This window comes from Malus domestica, chromosome 17 (assembly GCF_042453785.1).
Source record: "Malus domestica chromosome 17, GDT2T_hap1".
NCBI classification, from domain to species: domain Eukaryota; kingdom Viridiplantae; phylum Streptophyta; class Magnoliopsida; order Rosales; family Rosaceae; genus Malus; species Malus domestica.
Window position 1 is genome coordinate 28,697,287 of NC_091677.1, and position 16,095 is coordinate 28,713,381.

General features: G+C 36.1%; 1 protein-coding gene and 1 long non-coding RNA gene across 4 annotated transcripts; both read right to left on the reverse strand.

Moving 5' to 3' along the window:
• Positions 1-10,596: 10,596 nt before the first annotated feature.
• LOC103405634 (transcription factor VOZ2-like) lies at positions 10,597-12,077 on the reverse strand. Of its 2 annotated transcripts, XM_070817136.1 has the most exons (4): positions 11,947-12,077; positions 11,486-11,750; positions 11,196-11,375; positions 10,597-10,835 (listed from the first exon to the last, which is right to left on the reverse strand). In XM_070817136.1, the coding sequence occupies exons 2-4, from the start codon at positions 11,618-11,620 to the stop codon at positions 10,617-10,619; spliced, it is 534 nt and encodes a 177-aa protein (XP_070673237.1). In that variant the 5' UTR covers positions 11,621-11,750; positions 11,947-12,077; the 3' UTR covers positions 10,597-10,616. The 2 variants fall into 2 exon arrangements, with proteins under 2 accessions (XP_070673237.1, XP_070673238.1); XM_070817137.1 differs by lacking the exon at positions 11,947-12,077 and having other exon boundaries at positions 11,486-11,810.
• Positions 12,078-14,314: 2,237 nt separating this feature from the next.
• On the reverse strand, positions 14,315-15,665 carry LOC139193540 (uncharacterized). Of its 2 annotated transcripts, XR_011577742.1 has the most exons (5): positions 15,108-15,665; positions 14,927-15,003; positions 14,629-14,835; positions 14,483-14,545; positions 14,315-14,405 (listed from the first exon to the last, which is right to left on the reverse strand). It is a non-coding gene; the product is annotated as an uncharacterized lncRNA (long non-coding RNA). The 2 variants fall into 2 exon arrangements; XR_011577741.1 differs by having other exon boundaries at positions 14,483-14,835.
• Between the last annotated feature and the right edge of the window lie 430 nt (positions 15,666-16,095).

Genomic DNA, 16,095 nt, shown 5'->3' on the forward strand with positions numbered 1-16,095 from the left:
AAAGTTCAAACGCTTTGAAAAGCGGCAATGAACCACACTCTGTTTCCCTTTTTCCTTTTCTCTTAGCCTTCATTTCTCTTATTGCACGTTTACGTACCCGTAATCGGAATCAATTTACGGAATTGGATTCCGATTACGGGATACACCTTTGTTTACGTAATCTTGAGGAATCAAAATACATGTGGGGTCCACACTAATTAAGGAATCCAACTCCTAATTTTGGGGGAATTGGACTCCCTACATGAGGGAGGTATTTCAATTCCTTGACACTTGAGGAATCCGGAATGGATTTCTTCTACCAATTATGCCCTCACTTGTTTCTTATTATCCCAACATTGCCCTTCATTTGACACTTATTATGCCATCTTTTAATAAATAAATAAAACCTATTTATATATTTTTATATAGATGAATTTAATTAAGAATTTAATTTAATTTATTAGTATGAAAATAATTTATTTATGTAAGGGCAATTTAGTAATCAACCTAGTTTTCATTCCGATTGAAGTGAATTAGTAAACAACTTATATGGATTCAACATCATTCCTACTCCGATTCCAGACAGTTTTAGTAAACAATTTTAACAGGAATCTGATTCTGATTCCACCTCATTTCAATTCCTCTTAATCCAATTCCTCCTCAATTCAATTCCTCTCAATTTGATTACGGATTAGTAAACACGCCATTAGAAAAGCTGAGGTGAAACGATAGCCGTTTTATTACAACAAACTCGACAGGATTGTCCAATCATTCATGGACTCCGTCGGCAAGAAATCAATGAAGCACCAAAACCAAAGCACCGGTTCGCTTCAGTGGCTGAGTTCCTAATTTTACTTTGTATTGGGGTGATGTCACTGTCGAGAGAATACAAAAATCCTAATTTTCTGTACTATTATTTGTATAATAAGATGATTGAATTATTAATTAAGTGATGATTAACGTGCATATTTTTTATTAGTGACACATCATTTGATTTAAAATTTTGGTCTCCTTAGCATTATTCTATTTGCATTATTTATTTAGAAATACAACTCATATGTGTTGGCAATCCCTACTTTTATTAGAAATATAGTACAAATGATAGTACAAATATATGATAAAAGTAGCATTACTCGAGAGAAAAATTAAGTGGGTGTGATATCCCGTCCCCAAAATTAGTATTTTTATTTTATTTTAAATGTACTTCGGAGATTTAATTGAAATTAGTTCGTTAATTCTTCGGTTTCGAGAAAAGTGAACTGAAGGTTATTTTTGTCAATTTAAATCTCGACCTTTTCGATCAACTCTTGAGTTGTTTAGATAGAATTCGATTCCACAAGCGCGTAGGCGCAAACATATCTCAATTCCAAGTTAGAACAGAAAAGTTACGAGCCTCGGAAGTAGTGAGACATTTTAAACATGTGGACATACTATATTTAGCAAGGAGTATTTGTGGAAACCCATAAATGGGTAAAGTTTCCATTTCGGGAAACCTGACCCAAAAGCCCGAAAACCCACCCAATTTACCCCTGCAACCTCCTATTTTTCAACACCGATTCCGGCCAACTCCGGTGGAATTTTTCAACGCCAACACCACCCAATTAAAGCTCTCACTGCCCTCTACAAAACCCACCCAAGAACCACCTTGATTAACCACCGTACGTGGCGGTGCGAGGCCATAAAACCCAATGAAACCAAGGGTGCTCCGGCCACCCTTCTCATGTTTTCGGTGAATCGGCAAAGCGATGGCCGATTCCACCACTTGGAACTTGTATCCCATCATCCCAGGAGTAAATCCTGACCAGACTTGACCCCGTTGGAACATCGTAGGCGACGAATCGACGTCAGGAAGCTTTAGGTAGTGGCATGCTTTATCGGCAAAATTGACCATCTTCCGTCCACTTTTGGACTTCGTGGTTGGTATAAAAATTGTTCCTCTTGTTGAGCTCTATCTTCCTGTAAATTTTGGAGGAATTTGGAGTTAGCCGAAAAAGTGGGTTTCCGATTGCTGAAAACCACCACTCGCGACGTGTGGGGAAAAGTCAAAATTTATGGATTTTGGATAGAAAGATGTTCTCGATGTCCTGAGCCCATATCCAAAGTCCGTTCATCGAAATTCGATATGATGGTTTGATTATTCAATTCTTCGGATAATTGTATCGTCGCACGATTTTTTGTAATTCACGACAATCTGACCATTGGATCGTCGTGAAATTTTGTGAGCACCCTATTTATTAGTTGTTGGACCTTTGAGAACTTACAGATCGAGAATTCGATGAGTGGATCTTCCGGATTGAATAACCTAGGTTTGTTGACCTTAGAAGACCTTTGATTGACGTTTAGTTTTTTAGTCAATGTACCTTATTCTTGAGTGTCGTTTATTTTTAGAATGTTGTTGAGGCTTGATGGAGTTTAGTTGGCTCATCACAATGACATGTCATTCTCGGTTGACGTGCGTCTCGATTTACATGCAAGTGACACTTGGCCTCGGTTTGTGTGTTAGTCTTATTAAGTTTCGTAAGTGAGGTTTTGTGTGTTGTATTAGGTTCCTGGAGGCAGAGTTGGTGAATCTAGAAGTGCAAATAATCCAAGTGAGTGACATTAATATTATGTGATATGGTTGTTACCCATCAAATTCTAGTAAAGGACCGCTAACTCAGTACATAGGGGTAATGTGGGATAAAATCAGAATTTGCACCATGTAGCAGTGGTACATGGATGGTCTTGCTTGGTTAATCCGCAATGGGGGACCATACTTTGGGATCGTGCTTGGTTAATCCATGATGGGCGATCCTTATTACTTGGTATGGCCATACATACATATTTATGGGTGATCATGCTTGGTTAATCCGTGATGGTTGATCACTACCTATAGTATTTGTAGGAGTGACTCTACTTGGTTAATCCGCTAAGGGGGGGTCACTACCTACATGATGTTCTCAGGAATGATTATGTTTGGTTAATCCGCAATGAGGGACCACATCCTGATCGGTTGCCTATTGTAGGCTTCGGCCGAACTGTGTCTTTCTATAGCCCTAGACTAGTACCCATTGCATATATGAAAGATGAGATTGAAAGCCTGTGTGGCTTAAACTAGAAAGTGATGATTGAATCAAACAGTTTACATGATGATGTTGCTTAAAAGAGAATGATTTCAAATATGACTCATTCCTACTCCTAATGAAGAATTGCAATCATGAAAAAGATACCGATCATATTCCTACACGTGATTGTATTTATGATGGTGTGTCATTCTTACACAACTTTGGGTTGTGTGATGACTAAATGTTATCTCGATAGACATGTGGTGAGATTCAGAATTGAATACCCATTCCTATATGTAATAATGAGGCGTATGATGGTTAAATGATAAAATATGTGGCAATTTGACCCTTGTGATTATTCGGAAAGTGAGAAAGGCGAGTGGTGAGTCACAATCCGAAGAGAATGACAAAATTATATTGATGGTGATCACATTGAAAGTGGATACGGTATACAGAAGAAGTGTCATGTGTGGACGTAGCACTACTTTAACATTTAATTATTTGATGCTATTTGTTTTCACATATGTTGTATTATTGTCACTTACGCGAGCTTCGTAGCTTATCCGGGTTTTGCTTTGCCCAGTGCGCCATTCCCACGGCGTAGGGTTATTTTGCAAAGTAAAGATTTCAGGTGGTGTAGCTGTGAGGGCAGTGCACTTAAGAGTAGGTATTGCCACCCTTTGTTATAAGTTATTTCCATTCAGCTCTGATGTATATTATATGTATGAGTCTTAGTGACTCTATGTACTTTATATTGTACCGATACAATCTTTCTGTCGCGCATCGATTTTGGGCGTATCTTGGGATCGGGGTGTGACAGTGGGGCTCAGGTTGATATTCGACTTGCTGTGTGACACTACTAACTAATATACACCATGAGATTATCTAATGTTGTTTTTTTTTTTGTGTGAATAACATGGGGTTGGGATCCAAGAGTTATTCTCATTTAATGGTTTATCACCCTAAAAACTAGCTTAAAGACTTCAAATCCAATCATGAGGATTTTCAATATAATAGTACCTAAGATCTATATTATGGCTTCAATTGACAATACCATATGCCACCATATTTTTTTCACCCCATAGACTTGCATTAATTAGCATTCAATTTGCGTGTCATAAGTTGTCTGCACTGATCAATGATATTTATTGGCAAGAGGATTAAAGTCGATATCAGTCATTTTATTAATTAAGTTAATCACTAGAGCCGAATCTATCTCCACAATAATTGTGCAATACACTTGTCAACTACAAGTTTCAGTCCAAAATATAGCCCCTAATTTTAGCATCAAGCACATGCCCTTTGCCCAAGTTGACAGAGAACCTGCCAAGCCAATCACCAAAGTTATCTCTAAGAATTCCTCATGCACCTATATTTCCAATAGAATTGATTCAAGAACCATCCACATTAAGCTTCACCTTCCCTATAGTAGGTGGATTCCAAGCCACATACTTCATTGCAATTCCAGTCCATTCTTTGATTCAAAAGAAAACTAACATCCATGACAATTCCAATCCGTTGTTTCATCAAATTACATTTCCCTCTCAAAATTTCTAATGACTCATTTTTAGAGAGTGACCAATATATTCACATCCCTGTACATATGGAACTCTTTATTACTTATCACCAAGCTTGAAACACCCATGAACAAATGATGAGTTAGGTGGCGGAGAAAATTTGATGTCTTGATACGACTGAGACTTGTTGGAAAGGTTGGAACGATTATTTTTAGGGGTTTTTTAACTTTAATCCTTCAAGAAGATTGAAATTTAAAATAAACCTGGTATTAGATCACATATTGATTATAATCCCTTAAAGTGTTCTTAATTCAAAATAATTAATGTGCATTTTGTATTTCTCTGTATGGATGTATGGATTACAAGTGTGAGGGGGAGTCCCCCCAGAAAAAGAGAGAGTTTGAGAGAGTTTGAGAGAGTTTCTCTGTTTGTGAGCCTTGTGGCTTCTGTATGTAAGGATGAGACCTCAGGATTGTGAGGGTGAGGAGACCTTTTTATAGACTAAGGGCTCCCCCCCTTTTACATAAATCATGGGCTCAATGTCTGGAAGCCCAAGTAACGAGACCCAATATAATATAGTACCAACAGTAGTCCCCCAAGTCGCCGAGCTAGGAGATCTGCCGAAAAAATTGACAGACAAGGTAAGCACTCAGAGCTCCAAGCAATCAGTCCCAGATCAGAAGTTTGATTTTGAGTTCCGGCTGATTTTTCTCATTCTCCCTATCTTGCAGGCAGCGTGAAGGATAAAGAGAAGAAAAATGAGAAGAGATGATATGAGATACTTTTGCATTTGAAGAAGTAACTTTCCACAGGTTCATTCTTGAACTAGGCTGAAGGGTTTTCTAGTTTCCTCCAGAGTATAAGGCCGACTCAAGAATTTGAAGGTCAAAACGAGTCCATCAAATCAAGAGTGCGTTCGACCTTGATGATATAAGATACTTTTGCTGTTGACAAAGTAAAAGATGAATCGGCACGTGTTATGTTGCGCTTGTCTCCACATGCTTCCTTGTATCCTTCTCACTTGCCCTATTTGTTCCTCAGGCAGATGTGGTATCTTTTCTGGAAGCATAAGATGTTGAAGATGAGTACTCGATAGCAATGCTAGGTAAGTAATTAGGTAAGGAGTTCCAGGTAGTCAGTTCATGATTGGAAGCTTGATTCCAAGTGCTGACTGATTGCTCTCTTTCTCGTTGTATTGCAGGTAAGAACAAGGCCAAAGGAAAAGACAGGGAAAAAGCATGATATGGGATACTCTTGCTTTTAACCCTGATGATATAAGATACTCTTACTCTGGTGTGGCTTGTTTGCAGAGGTATTATCATGGGAAAAATAAGCTGAGTATTTTGAGAGACTCTGCTGAGAGTTCCCTCTCAGATGTGAAGAAAAGTTGAGCATTTTTTTTATTTGTAGGTTTGCCTAACTGTGGAGGATGAAGGTCGACATATATAGGAATTGTCCCAACAGCGAGTAATAACGTTGTTCCTTTACCCTTCTCGGTCATAGCAATGCAGTGGGAGCTGTAAAATTCACGTGTTTTAACTTTGTCAGAGCACTTTGAAAAAGTGGTATGTGGTATCTGGAAAGCTGATGTTGCGTGTGAAGATTGCGGATAAGCTTTATCCAAGGAAAGTTGTTAAGATATAAATTTTAATTTTAGTTTTTCAAGCTTTATCTGGTTTTGCTTCACACTGTCTTGATCAATTTTATTTAATGTCTCCCATTAAACATTTAAATTTATTATTATATAAATTTTAATTTATTTTTGACCAAAAAAGAGTTTTTTATTTAACATTGTTCAAACTTGAAAAACTCAATCAATGTACTTAAATGTTAGTACCGAAATGTGTGTACTGAAATATATTATATTAAACTAATGTATTTAAATGTTAGTACCAAAATGTATTATATTAAATTAATGTACCTAAATGTGTGTACCGAAATGTATTATACTGAATTAATGTACCTAAATATTTGTATTGAAATGTATGTACCGAAATGTGTGTACCTAAATTTATGCACCGAAATGTATTATAATGAATTTAATGTACCTAAATAAAGAAAACAAAGTACATCGAAATATATTGTATAACAAAAATTAGTTTCTCTTAAATTTCCAACGAAATATATTACGATAAATGAAATGAAAATTATAATTATAATGAAATAAAAATAATACATTAAAAATTAGGAAGAAAAAGAGAAATATTTAAAAAAATAAAAATATAATTAATAAATGAGTTTATTAATGTATCAAGGGACTAAAATTATATTTTGATCTTACTCATGGTTTTAATCTAAAAGTGCCAATGATTAAATGAAGTTTTCTATTATTTTTATTGGGTCAAATCTGTATTGATGGCTTTTCCTTTTTAATATGTTTCTACAAAAATTTTTGGAACAAGAAACCTAGTTGGGGAACAACGACTACTACATGGTGAAGGGAAAGTCTAAGAAGAAAAAAAGAATGGGAAGAAAATGGGAAAACATATGGGTCATTTGATACATCTAATTGTGTGGAAGTCAAACTTGTGGTCATGGGAGGCTGAAATGCCTCTGTGAGTTTTTCCAGCCTCTAAAATTGGTGGATAACTATGGCTTCCCACCAGTTGTTCTTTTTTAGAGAAAAAAAATTATGATGATTTTAATGATAAATACGTAGTAAAAGGTTATACTCCAGCTTACCATGTGACAAATTTTAAGTAAATAGTAATGTTTCTTAGCAAAATTTAGATATAGTTGAGCCCATTAGACGTTTTTTTCCTCCTCCTCCGTCAGTCTCGTTTTGAATATGTGTGCGCGCTCCTAGGGTCTATATATTTGTGCGCTCCTAGGCCCAAGTAAACTCCACCGCCAATTTCAAAATATACCGGGCCAAATTGCACATCCCAAATTCAAATCTTCTAAATCTAGCACCAGCCCACACAGCTGACTCGGCCCCCTTAAAAATTCTACCGGTCTTTTTGTATTTTAACCATGAAATCCATGTTTTGTTCTCAAATCATGTTTTCAACAAAACTCGTACTTTGATAATAATTAAAAAAATAAAATAAAATAACTCGTATAAAAGACATTCAACCCAACGATTGAATACAAAATTATGAAAAAATAATAGGTAAAAGAGGTACGAAATTTGCATATAATATCAACCTCACAAAGGTTCACCACCAACATCATCAATATTGTCCCCAACTTAATCATGTAATGCTGGGTGTGATGTTTTCTCACAAAATACCTCGTTGAATTCCCCACATATCAGCTGTATACTATTTTGTTACATACTGATTGTGTGACTTTATTCACCAACGTATAATACTACAATGATCTATAAGATAATATCAGTATGCATATAACAAATGTACATGTACGCATTACTGCTTAAGTGGTAACTTTGAAGTGTATTGGATTAAAGGGTTCGCTTTGAACAAATTCGTGGTCTCAAACTGTCACAGCCCGTCCCAAATATTTAATTTTGACAATGTGAAATGACTATTTTGCCCTCGGGGCGTGTTGTGTGATTATGTGATTTAAGTTTGAGAGTGGACTAACTCTTTAAGTCCTTATTATTTGGAACTAAAGAGGACTTGGTTGTTGGTTTTGTGGGTGACCACGTGGGACACACACACACTATATCTCTCTCTCTCTTCTCTCCCGTACTCTCTCACCCTCGGACTCACTCTCTCTTCTTCCCTCACATACGAACGTCACCCAAAACCCTTTCAAACTTCACTGATCGACATCTAAGAGGTAAGATTCTTGTTCCTTGTAAGCTTCTGAGTTCATTGGTACCATTTTTGAGAATGGAAAGCTTCGAAAACCCGAGAAACCCTAACCTCGACTTTGTGCACTATTCATGCACATGTAATTTGAAGGTTTTAAGGAATTTGGAGCTTATAGATAGCTTAAGGAGGTTCCCACGAGGCTAGGAGTGGTTCGTTGGAAGAATTTGGACGTTGGAATAATGAGAACGATGGGTTGCAGGTTTTGGCCGGATTATCGATGAGATTTCCGACGAATCTCGTAGTATTTAGGTTCTAAAACTGGTATGGTTTTGTTCGTATTGATAAGATCTTCAAAATGGTTTAAATTTCATGTAATTTGGATGAAAATTGACAGAGATATAAGGTTTAGAAAAATTCCCCAGCTTCCGGCGTTAGAGGTCCAAGGTTAGAGATGACGGAATATTCCACGGCGTCAGTTAATTTTAACAAATTCTGTTACTATTTAACGGAATATTCCTGATGACGTTGACTGATGCCGTCAATATGCCTGTCACGTGGCCGCGCGTGGGGGTGCGTATTGCCGTGCCTTGGCCGGCGCGTGGGTGGTCAGAAAATTATTCTAAAAATATGGGGATGTTCATGGAGTTGTATAGATCACATTGGTATATTCAAACACCCCATTTGAGCATTGTATGAGAAGTTATTAGCTAGTTTTTTCTATGTGCTTTAAATAACGTTTTTATAGTTAATTCGCATATATGTGAGACTTATCCCGAGGACGAGCGAGTTCAAGGGCGACTCGGGGGCTACAACCCTTCGACATACCAGTGAGTGGGCTTTTGGTTTTTAGTATATATTAATATACTTGATATTTTCCCAGAAAATATGTTTAAATGAGAGTATGCCTTGAATGCCATGCATATAAATTTATAATTCGTATATGAATTGATATATGATGCATTATATATATAATTGTGGTGCTGTGGATGCTCAGGTAAGCTCAAGTGAGTTATGTTTGGTTATGTGAATTATCAATGGTGTGATGCGTGATTGAATAATGTTAGACTCATAGAACTGCACCTAAGGTGATTATGATTTAGCTAGAGATGGCACATGCCTGTTTATTATGTCACCTCCCGCACCATATGCTCATATTGGATCCAATTTAGGTGCACAGTTATGTCGTACAGACCATCTTAGGTAGTTCCGACTCATAGGTGACTAGCGATTTATCGCCCAACTATTATGTGTGAGTAGTATTGAGCATGATTATATTACACCAAGTATTGTCGTACTTACCTTTTCATTTAGTTCCGACTCTTGTGAAGTATATTGCCGTATATGTCATTGTAGTGCCTTCGGCTAGATTGACTTTTGAGCTATAAATTCAGCCGTACAGATTACCACAGGGGTTCCGGCTAACATGTTATATCTATATGAAATTATTCTCACTTGAATTGCTTACTCTGTTATATCTTGGCATGGCATACATATGAATATGATATTGTGAAGCATTTGAATTAATATATTTACATATATATTTATGTATATGCTTATCTTCTGATTTTGGGAAAAATTATACATGTTTTACAGCGAGGGGTTAGAAACGTTGATAAATGAAATGGTTTTTTTAAAACATTTGTTTTTGGCCACTCACATTTTCTGTTTTGCGCCCCTCCAGGTTTTAGGTAAGCTTGCTGTCGGTGACCATGAGGATTTCGGCGGTTCTGACTTATCAAAATAATTGTAGGACATCTTATGGTATTTTATAATTAGTATTTGTCCTACTGGATTGCACCTAGACTTTTTATGCTCTGATTAGGAGTATTTACTTTTGTGTCTTTTGTGTCTTGCTCCTACCACTTCTTGTTTAGTAGTACACTCTAGTAAATTCGTTTTTAAATATTCGTATATTTCTTATCTTTATTGCTTCCGCACTGTGCACTTGGCTACGCCACCCTCACGTGACGGCCAACATGCCTTGATCTCGGTCGGGTGCGTCACAAACCATAAGGTCGTTAGTATAACTATACTGCATTGTAAAAGATAAATAGCTCAAGCCCTAGAATCAAGTTCTCTCGTCAGTCTTACAGGTTCAAACAAAGCAGTGAGACATCACTACATGATTTGGAAACATTTTGAGTAATAACATCATAGGAAAGCTTCTACACATAACGCAATGAATCCTGCTCTTGTGCTCATTTTTTTTATACCAAAATCAGAGTCGGTGTTAGGTATTGTTCTTTGAATTCGATTTTCAGTTTTTGAAACTAACGAGCTCTCAGTAATTTAGCTACAGTTACCATTTTTGAAAACAAAAATTGGATTCAAAACGGATACCAAGGACTTTTAGTAGGTTAGCTTCTATAACAAGTAGAATGGACCAACGTTAAGAAGATTCTCAAAAGTGGTTGTGACTGATGATCAGGAAATTCAAAGTGATTATCATTCATTTGAGTAGTCAAATCTGGGATATCGACCACTGTATTCGGGGAATTGGACGCAGTGTGGCATTGGTCAAGGTCCAATCCTTGAAAAATATATTCTTGAGGTTCCTTAGAAGAAACGAAAATGTCCTGAAAAATTGGTTAAGCATGGAGCTCATCAGTAATCAATCACAACTCAAGTAGACAGATCCTTAAAAATTCCGAAACCACAGCATAGAAGAACAATTGAGTACTGTCAAGAATACAATAAATCACACAAAGCAAATCCTATGCTTAATTTCCCAATTCATGGTTTCTATCTTCCATTCCACTTTTGGGTCAATTGACAAGATTTACATTAGTCACCAGAAAGCAACCAATATGGGAAGAAAACATTGAATTGGACTCTAAAACTATTGAAAACTTGCACAAAACATTCCTAAATCAAACAAATATGTTGTTCAACAAACGTTGGAAATCTTCCACCATAAAAAAGAAAAAAGTATTTACCTCTGTAAATTCCGTGAAATTAATCGAGTGAGGGTTTTGAAGATTAGGTTCTGGGCCTTCAAGCTTAGGTTGTGGCAATTCCTTCAATGGACTTTCTGCATCATCTTTCTCATCACAATGTTGTTTCAAGAGCCGGGCTAACTCCTCAGAAAATGATCCAAGGCTTCCATGGCTACCACCCTACAGATTTCGAAGGTAATCGGATTTTATACACATACCAAACATTACTCATACAAGAACACAAAATACGAAAACATAAATAAAAAACCAGCAAACGAGAAAAAACCCACATGCAAAGAAGATGCAGGGGACGGGTCATTGAGCTCGGCACCCCACCCGCCAAGCATCTGATGCATTTGGTCCTCCCAGATGGCAATGTCGGCAGTCCGACCCTCCTTCCTGGCAATTTGAATATTGGTGACCATCCCTTGAAGCTCTTGGACTCGAGTCTTTGCTTTTTACTTCAGTAGCTTGTGAGAAGCAGCCTCACACTTGCCCTTGGAGTCCTTCAGCATTGCTGCCCTCTGCTCTCTCCCTTCCGCTTCTAATCAAATCCTTGAAAAAAAATTCAAGAATCTTTCTTGTATGTTAAGTAAATAAACAATCTAATTAGAGAAAAACGAACAAAAAACATAATTGAAATCATATTGGGGATAATACAAACCCTAATTGTAAAAACCAAGAGAAAGATGAATGTTGAATGAAATGGAAAAACGAAAAGCATAGAGAGAGAGAGAGAGAGAGAGTATACTTCAAATTAACCGAATCAAACGTTTCTGCAGATTTTTGGGTTCCGAGATTTTGGCTGCTCTTCCTTCTCGATATTTTTCCTATCCCTTTTTTACGGGGTACAACGGCGGGACCTCTGTACTTTTTACTTTGTACTGGGGTGATGTCTCAGTCTAGAGAAAACAAAAATGATAGCCTTACTACATATTTGTACAAGTATCAAATTTTTTAAATTAAATATACAAACTTAACGATATGGTTGTAAATTATTAGATTATTAATTAAGTATCGATTAATGTGTTTATTTTTATTAATAACAACTCATTTGGTTTAAAAATTTAGTTTTTCTAGCATTATCGTATTTGTATTATTTATTTAGTAGAGAAGAGATACAACTCATATGTGTTGGTAAGCCCTACTTTTATTAAAAATATGATAAATTAGATTTTCATCCTTCATTTTGCTACTCCATTGATAAAAATTATATTCATTTTCAATTTTTTTGGGTTAATTTTGAAGAATGTACCCATGTTTATACACACACACACACAATAGTATATTTATATTTTAATATTTTGAATCCCACAAATTATGGTTTTTGATTTAAAATCTCATTTATATAAACAACTAAAATTTCTAATTTTTAATTTAAAAAATATAGTAACGTACATAGAAATAAATTATCACATTAATTTCAAGGACCTCGATAAAAAATTAAAAACCAACAAAATTTCAATCAAATAATATTCATAGCTAAGGACCGTATCCAAGTCTCCCTTAAAAATATGGTACAAATGATAGTACAAATATAAGATAAAAGTAATATTACTTGAGAGAAAAACTGAATGGGGCTCAGGTTGATATTCGACTTGCTACGTGACACTACTAAAACCACTCAAAATCTATCATGTTGTAAGTTTTAATATAATCTTTTATGTTTTTTTATAGTTAAATTACTCATAATTATTTTTCCTACTAACTAATATACAGACCTGGATTGTCTGCCCTCCCCCATCCATTCCTTTCTCATGCCCTCTTACTTTTCCAGCCATTGACTTAATATTTAGTTATTTTAATGCTCCAGATTTTGCCACTTCACCAACAACTCCAAAGCATCTTTAAAGCCCAATTTTGCATACTTTTCTGCTGTCTTTCCCGCCCTTCTATCCATTTCCTGACTTTGTTTGCTGCCTTTTCCCCATCTAAAGTCCTTTTTCTCCCGCCTCTTCCACTTTTCCCACCTCCTGCCGATTAGACACCGCTGCATCTTCATTGGGTCTTCCCAGGTCTGTTTATGTAATTTTCTTTGCTTGTTTTTGGTCCTTTTTGCTATTGGATTTGTATGGCTTCCTTGTCTTGTAATCCCGCTTATCTTGGAGCCGAAAACCCTCCTTACTACAAGCATAAATTCTTGAAGTGACTTCATTAGTTTTCTTATTCTTGTAGTGACGATCTTTTCTAATACTAAATCCCACTTTTCGTCTATAGGCATTGTATAAATTATAGGCTGCTTCTTGCGAATCAAACTCCACACCACACCTCGCTGTACAATCGAATTCGATCGAGTCATCATTGTTGATATTATTTGCTTCTTCAGAATCAATCATTTTCAATTGGATCTGTAGTATAGAAAAAGGTATGGTAGAGAAAAAAAAATAAACATTTCAAAGTTTGTTTCTTTACGGAGGTTGTGGGCTTTAATCAACTAGTATGCTTCAAAATTGTTCTTTAATCAACTAGTATGCTTCAAAATTGTTCTCAATTACTCTAGAAGAACAAATAATGGGATTAAGTCGGCAAAAGAGGACCCCCAACATGTTATCAACAAGAAAATACAAATCCAATAGCAAAAAGGAGCAAAAACAAGCAAAGAAAATTAGGATGCAGCGGTGTCGAATCAGCGGGAGGTGGGAAAAGTGGAAAAGGCGGGAGAAAAGGGACTTTAGAGGCGGGAAAGGCAGCAAAACAAAGTCAGGAAATGGATAGAAGGGCGCGGGAAAGGCAGCAGAAAAGTATGCAAAATTAGGCTTTAAAGATGCTTTGGAGTTGTTGGTGAGGTGTCAAAATCTGGAGCATTAAAATAATTAAACATTAAATCACTGGCTAGAAAAGTAAGAGGGCATGAGAAGGGGATGGATGGGGAAGGGCAGACAATCCAAGTGACTAATATACACCATGAGATTATCTAATGGTTTTTTTTATTTTTTTTTATTTTATTTTTAATAACATGGGGTTGGAATCCAAGAGTTATTCTCATTAGGAGTTACAAGCATCTTGATGTTCCTCAAAGTCATAAGGAAAGACATCCTGCATTACATAGAATTTAACTTCAACAATGAATTTACACAAATACCTAATTCAAAGCAAAGGGTAAAAGGAAAAACATAATACCTGATTCAAATGTGTCATACAGTTTTGACTTTGGAGCACATTGGTGAAGGTAAAGTTTGGTGGGGAACATGACCAACTATAGTTGGGACTCTGAAAGAAAAAAGAAAATTGTAATATATAAATATTGAGAACACCAACACAAATTTCAAACCTATAAACTGGTTTACCTGATTAGATAAAGGCAAACTAGTCTGGACATTGGTGGTTGACAATCTCGTGGTTGGATAGAACTACAAACATTGATACGAGACCCAACATAAATAATTAAATAAAATATATAAAATATACTTAATCAAACATAGAACTAGTTTACCTGATTAGATGAAGGGAAACGAGCATGTGCATTGGTGGTTAGCAAACTCAGTGTTGGATAGAGCTACAAACATTGATACGATATGGAACATGAATAATCGAACAAAATCTATAAAATCTTGCTAAAAAATATAAACTAGTTTACATGATTAGGTGAAGGGAAACAAGCATGGGAATTGGCAGTTGGCATTGTCATAGTTGGATAGAACTACAACAAATTGATCGATATCGAATATCGAATATGAATAAGTAAACAACATGTATATAGAAAAACCAAATCAAACATACAAATTAGTTACCTGATTAGTTGAAGGGGAACGAGCATTGGCATTGGCGGTATGTGAAGGACCACCACTACTTGGTGGTTTGGTTTTCTCTGAACAAGTAAATAACAACTACTATTAATATATATATATATATATATATATATATCAGAAGAATAACACAAATGTAAACATTTAAAATGTACAAGTTTCTTACTAGATAAGCCAGTAACATTTGATGTCTTCTTTTTACGTTTCTCCATATGACTTTTCAATCTAGCATTACTTATTCCCTTTGGCCTCACACTCGGAGGATTCAACACCGGTGCCTCATCAGATGAGTTATTGACTCCATCAGTATCACGAACAGTAGCATCATTCAAAACGTCATTACTTTCTTTATTAGCAATTTCTTCCCCATTTGACTTCATTTCTTTGTCAAGCAATTGTGCCATTTCTTTCAATTTTTTCATTGCAATTCTATGACAACTTTCTATCTTAGCTCCCATACTCAATATACCATAAGCAATCCGCATCAAAGTATTCCGACGCAACGTCATTGACGAATTGTCACTTACATGTAAAGATTCTCCATGCTCATTTTCATTCCATTCTTTCTTTGCATCTTTCGTCCACCGCTTCAATATGTATTGATTTGGTATTTGAGAAACTTCTTTTACATTCATTACCCGTAGAGCATGACGACATAACAAACCCATGGATTCAAACCTTTTGCAACTACACGAGATGTTGAAAGTTGAGGAGTTGAATTTGACAACATAAACTGTCTTATGCATTGGTGGTTAACAAACCCATGGATTCAAACCTTTTGCAACTACATTAGATGAAGGGAAACGGGCATGTGCATTGGTGGTTAACAAACTCATACTCAAGAAATTTATAAATTTTTCTCGTGTAGACACTTGCAGCACGTTTAAGAAAACCACTATTTTTAGCTGCTGTAAAAGGCAAACCTTGCTTGCAACGAAAGGTTTCTTCTAATTCTTTTGAACGCATGCCATTTGCTTGTTTTTCATAATGAAGCACAAATTCAGTAAGAGTCATCATTTTAGTAGACATACGATGGAAAACATTATTCATGCTCTCACTTATTTGTGTGGATTTTATCCTCACAGAGAATGCATCTTGGCTAAACACTGGACACCACTTCTCACAAATGGCATAAAGACCTTTAAGCCATTTGT

Bases quoted from the DNA above. Each gene is read 5' to 3' on its own strand.
- LOC103405634 (XM_070817136.1), bottom strand. From the start codon at position 11,620: ATGGTCACCAATATTCAAATTGCCAGGAAGGAGGGTCGGACTGCCGAC. The intron at 11,376-11,485 runs GTGGGTTTTTTC...CGAAATCTGTAG, and splicing joins CCCCTGCATCTTCTTTGCAT to GGTGGTAGCCATGGAAGCCT. The intron at 10,836-11,195 runs GTAAATACTTTT...CCAATTTTTCAG, and splicing joins ATTTCACGGAATTTACAGAG to GACATTTTCGTTTCTTCTAA.